Source organism: Procambarus clarkii, chromosome 41 (assembly GCF_040958095.1).
Source record: "Procambarus clarkii isolate CNS0578487 chromosome 41, FALCON_Pclarkii_2.0, whole genome shotgun sequence".
NCBI lineage: Eukaryota > Metazoa > Arthropoda > Malacostraca > Decapoda > Cambaridae > Procambarus > Procambarus clarkii.
Genome location: NC_091190.1, coordinates 25,849,940 through 25,855,666, shown reverse-complemented (window position 1 = coordinate 25,855,666; position 5,727 = coordinate 25,849,940). Strand labels below are relative to the sequence as shown.

General features: G+C 44.0%; 1 protein-coding gene across 1 annotated transcript; it reads left to right on the top strand.

Moving 5' to 3' along the window:
• Positions 1-3,783: 3,783 nt before the first annotated feature.
• On the top strand, positions 3,784-5,067 carry LOC123761163 (cuticle protein 7-like). The gene is made up of 3 exons (XM_045747107.2): positions 3,784-3,897; positions 4,473-4,610; positions 4,727-5,067. The coding sequence occupies exons 1-3, from the start codon at positions 3,784-3,786 to the stop codon at positions 4,907-4,909; spliced, it is 435 nt and encodes a 144-aa protein (XP_045603063.1). The 3' UTR covers positions 4,910-5,067.
• Positions 5,068-5,727: the final 660 nt, after the last annotated feature.

The window sequence follows — 5,727 nt, the reverse complement described above, 5'->3', positions numbered from 1 at the left end:
CAATGGACGTCTGTCTATATATTTCATTTTTTAGAGTAGGATGATGTATATTTGTTTAGCTAGGATGTATTTTTTTTTTCGTTAATAAAGTTGTTGCACACAGCTAGCTTGCTTTAGCAGTGTTGCAAAAACTTTATTTCGGGGAGAAGGGGAGATGTAACACTGTAAAAGTGTTTGAGTTAGTTTATTTAAAATATATATAGAGTACAATACATGAGTCACAGACAAGGATCGGAGAGGCGCCAGTTGTCTGCCTGAGATCTCACACCTCTAACCGTTAACGACCCCAAGTGACCTGAGGTCAGATCATGAGAATTTCACCTTGCTTCCGCTAAGCTCTTAATTGGAGCCGGGTAGCCTTCAAACATGCCGACGTTTAAGGAGTGGCTTGGTAGAGTGCCGGAGGCTATCTACTTATGGGCGGAGTTAGCTACTAGGTTCCCCAATATAAACTCGGAGAGCTATCGAGCAGGAAGCAATAGGAGACCGGCCAGCGGAGCAGAGCAGAGGCCAGCCGTCGAGATAGGCCGTCACCAGACGGGGGGTGACGCTGCCTGAAAATTGCAGACCCCCCCCCCCTCTCTATTCAACTTAGACTCAGTCCTCGGTGAGTGAACATTTAGGTGACTTGGTCGTGTTTACATATGTTGTGTGATGATCAGGGGCAGTCAAGTTGTAGGGTTCTCGAATTCTTGGATGATGACTCACTTTGCATATTAAACTGGAACATTTTAATTGAATTGCTAAATTATGATACTTCATGTGAAATATAATTATGAATTTATTATTTAAATTGTGTTTAACTTTGTTCCCTAGAGATTTTGAGTTGAGGTGAGAAAGCCTCTGTAGTTACTGGTTTCATGGTTTAGAATGAGTACATGATAAAGATGGGACCATACTAATAATGATCTCTTGATAACATCTTTTGAGAATATTTTGTGATACAGGCAAGTTCCATTCCTTGTCTTGTATGTAATAGTCTAGAATGGATGGTGGCAGCATTTCGTCTTCTACTATCTACTCTTCTACTTCTACTATCTACTCTTCTACTTCTACCTATCTACACCTCTCCCTCCACCCTTCTCTAAACTCTCACTTTCAACTAATGACCCTTCTCGCTCCTCCCACCTCTCTGCCTCTCACCCCAAACCCTCACTAATTACTTCACTATTCATTTCTTTCCTTTCGTTTTCACTTATACGTTTGTGGCAGTGATTCTGTATTCTAGAGTTCTCTCTAGAGTTTCGGGTAACTGATCAAGTTACGGCGCCTTGTAGTCTTAGCACCTAGGTAGTCAAATACCTAGGTTACAAGGTGTTGAACGAGAGAGGTTGCCTTAGGAACTCTGGAGGGTGCTCTAGAATAGTTAGCTAACTGGGGACGGGATAACGGACTAGAGAGAGCTGTTTCCCCCGGCCTCGTTAGTTAACTGGGGGGTGGAATAATGGACAAGATAGAGCTATTTCCCCCACCCCCCGTTACAGAGGCCTGGTCGAGGACCGGGCCGCGGGAACACTAAAAAAAAAAAAAAGCCTCGAAATCATCTCAAGATAACCTCAAGATAGCCCCCCATCTGCAACTCAACATTGCAGAGATGAATATAGAAGCAAACTTGGTATCTGACAACTTCACATACTGCACAAATGGATCAGCAGACCAGGAGAGACAAGGACCTGAAGTTGCAGTTATGACATAAAATTCTATAGTTTGTTGGAAAATGCTCTTTGTAAATACATGTCTTGCAGACATTTACATAACACAGAGTCTAAACAGATTAGGTAAATAATTAGAGATAGACCAAGAAGTCTATCTCTTAGACTAGTCTAGTTGTTGTTGTTATAGATTCAGCTACTCAGAACAAGTTCCAAGTAGCACGGGCTATGGTGATCCCGTGCTATGGTAGTAGAGTAACAATAATATAGCGGCTAGAAGATGAGGCTCTGTGAGTTAACACAAGTGCCTGAGAAATAGGCTTACAGGTTCCAGAAGAGGAGAGGAAATATCAGCACTGTGGAGAAATCCTAAACACACTATTGGCACATTATCTAACACAGTGCAGAGTTACAAAGTAAAAAGAGAGTTCCAGTGAGATTTAACAGTGCAGAAGTTGTTATGCAGGTTGGACAGAACCTTATAAGGTTCACTAATGAATGGTGCCCAACCACTTGGACTCTCGGGGATTGAACCCCGACCTGCATGAAGCGAGCTGGGCCACACTATACTGGAGAAAAGAAGAAATACGGCAGAAATGATAACGACGTACGAGACACTAATGGGGATTGGAAAAGTTGATATACACGCAATATTCAAATTACGGGACTAAAGAACGAGATTATAATTAAAAACTGAATACGCAGATGATTCACAGAGATGTAAGAAGGAACCTTTTCAGTCTAACAGTTGTAAATAAGTGGAACGCACTAGATGGGGATGTTCTCGAAGCCAATTCGATACACAGTGTAAATGTGAATAGGATAAGAAAAACATTGGAACATTGTCACTGCATTGAACTAACGATTGTGGAAAGGCGGGGCTTAAGAGCAGATGCTGGACCCTGTAAGCACAACTAGGGAGGTACAGGTACCTACACGTACACACTCACACTGAGATAACCTCACGTCCCTGGAAGACACACAGGGGAGAATTTATCACCACCTAGAAAATTCTCAGAGGAATTGACAGGGCGGGAAGACAAACTCTTCAGCACGGGTGGAACACGAACAAGGGGACACAGGTGGTAACTTAGTACCCAAATGAGCCACAGAGACATTAGAATCATTTTTTCAGTGTCAGAGTAGTTAAGAAATGGAATGTATTAAGTAGTGTTGTGGTGGAGGCAGACTCCATACACAGTTTAAAATGTCGATATAATAAGAGCCCAGTAGGCTCCAGAATCTGAATTGTTAATCAGTTGATTGACAATTGAGAGGCGGAACCAAAAAGCCGAAGCACAACCCCCACAAGCACAACTAGGTGAGTACACAGCGTCACGGTGATATATCTTGGGCTTTATCATGACCAAACTGGGAAAAGTAATATCACACACCTTGCTCAGGTAAACAACTATTATGGCTGGCTGCTGTTAAACGCAACTCTCCCCTCCCTTACGCACACCCGCCCAGCTTCTACCACCACATCTCTCACACCCCCACTCCAACACACCCCTCCACCACCTACCTTCTCCCCCAACACATGAACCCCAATAGTTTCTACCACAACCCTCCAGCTTCTACCTCCCCCACACTCCCCCCCCCCCTCCCATACACATCCCTCCAGCTTCTACCTAAACCTCCACTCCTCTACCTCTACACACCACTCCTTCTACTTCCCACTAACACCCTTCAAACCTATATCCCTCTAACCACCTCCCCCCCCCTTCAACCTCCCACATATCTACCTCTCAACGTCCCCTTTCCAGAAAGCATTTTTAAAAGAGAAAGAGATGGGAACCCAGAGATGGTAGAACTGAGACGGTGGGAGGCGATCAGCGGTCTATACAGTATATAAGGCGGCGTAGTTTGCTACTAGGCATCATTCCCTCTCCGGCAGCAGTGCACATCGCTCACTCCCCGAGGTGCTCCTTACTGACCCGTCTCCAACCAACATGTTCAAGGTATTATAAACCGATCCTCAAGTGTAGACATTAATGTTACAAAATTAATACCCAACCCACGTATGTGGAAAAGGATTATGCAGACGTTTTGATCCGCCCTTAATATATATTTAAATACAATTATATTCTACTGCCATACAAAATATCAACGCCTGTATATAATTATCGCAATGATTAGCAGTAGGCACCTTGTCTTTCTCCAGCAAGTGGTCGTGGTGCTGGCCGCGGTGGCTGGGGCTCTGGCCCTCCCCACAGACCTCTACAACCAACCGTCATACAAGCCGGTAAGCCCCTCAACCCACTAAGCGGGGTATGGTGAACCCCAGCCCGTTCTCGCCAGCGTTCCCAACCTCAAGAAATTGTCGTACCAAAATGCCCTTATCCAAACCTACCAGAGGACCGACGAACAGAAAACGGGACATTATGTGACTTTCGCGAGCCGCTGCTATTTTTAGTACGACAGTTTTTGGTCTTAGGGTATAGAGTATACGTCAAAATACGACGTGCTATTAAGGGGACGGATTACAAGATGATTCGAAAAGGCTCGTTTTAAAATAGAATATAACGTTAGTTTAGGATGTATTAGATTAGTTTAAATCTCGCTTCGTGATTTGAACTAACAATAATTTAATATAGCATTATGATGTTAATGCTACGTGGTTTGGTTAGTTAGGTTAAATTGGTTTGGGTTAGATTATGTTGGTTAGGTTGTATAGGTATTAAAATACGTTGTCGAAGAATCTTGTGTCCCACTTAACAGTGCACACAAGTTTACTATCTTGACAGTAATACCACGTCTGATTCATTAAATGTTCAAAATGTGATATCAGTTCACCAGCTTCAGCTATCTCGTCCCCAGGCGCCCATGCCATACAACTACGCCTATGGTGTCAAGGACGACTACGCCGGCACTGACTTCGGCCACAACGAGGACTCCGACGGCAGCGCGGTCAAGGGCTCCTACAATGTTGTCTTGCCCGACGGCCGCATCCAGACGGTAAACGAACACTAATACAGTACGTTATAACATGGAATATATAATTAGCAATATATAAACATTCTCATTTGGTTATAAATTTTAATGTGGTTGTATTTTTACTTGTATTTTTACAGGTAAACTACGTGGCTGACCACTACAACGGGTACCAGGCCCAGGTGAGCTACAAGGGCGAGGCCCAGTACCCACATGAGTACGGTCCACCTGTCACCTTCAAGCCCCAGTACCAAAACTCATACCAGCCCCAGCCCTCATACCAGCCCCAGCCCTCATACCAACCCCAGCCCTCATACTCGTAAACACTGATGAAAAACGCTTCCAGATACCTTTGATCCTAGTCACAGACAATACTTTTACTCAATAAAGCATGCTTTTGTTTAAAATTATTTTAATTACAAATCCACAAAACAATTGCAGTTTAATAAGACTATTACGGAGCTGAGACTCGCCAGGTGGAGTGTGGCCGGTTATAACCACACACGAGTTAAGAACCTGACACATTAAGCACTTGATAATAACCTGTTAACGCTATTAAGATGAAACATAAATATAAACACTATTTACAAGGTTCCTTCTAGCAGTATTAATGCTTTTGATTTACACCGTTGGGTGGTATTTCTTTCTGCTATCAGAATATGCAATATTATGGACAGCTGGAAAAAACTCTCTGGATCGAAAAAAATCAGACTTCTTGGGGGTAGTAGTGGGGGCCGACTAAACTAAAAGGGGGCAATGAGGCTGACCCCAACCAGGTTATGTCAGTTCCACATCCCTCTTCAGTCACCCTGCAAAGTAGGGTGAAGCTAGCCCCAAGGGTTTGACCTCTAGCCTTGGAAATACAAGCAAACCAATCTTCTGTAAATATGTACTAGAGGAGTTCCTGGCGGTGCCCGGGAGATTCACTCTCCCTTCCCCATCACCCACCCCATTCCATCGCAATTCTTTCCCTCCCCTTTCCCCACATCTTTCTTTACTCGTTTTCCCAAACCCTCGTATACCCCTTCTTTACTTTCCCTTTCCCGTTTACCCTACCTTTCTCCATCCCCTTTCCCTTCCATCCCCTCTCTCCCCATTTTCCCTCCTTCCTCTTAACCCCTTCGCCTCCTTTTTTCATCTT

Excerpts from the sequence above, each read along its gene's own strand:
- LOC123761163 (XM_045747107.2), top strand. The coding sequence starts at position 3,784 with ATGATTAGCAGTAGGCACCTTGTCTTTCTCCAGCAAGTGGTCGTGGTG. Across the intron at positions 3,898-4,472 it reads ACCAACCGTCATACAAGCCG|GCGCCCATGCCATACAACTA; the intron begins GTAAGCCCCTCA and ends TCTCGTCCCCAG. Across the intron at positions 4,611-4,726 it reads CCGACGGCCGCATCCAGACG|GTAAACTACGTGGCTGACCA; the intron begins GTAAACGAACAC and ends GTATTTTTACAG.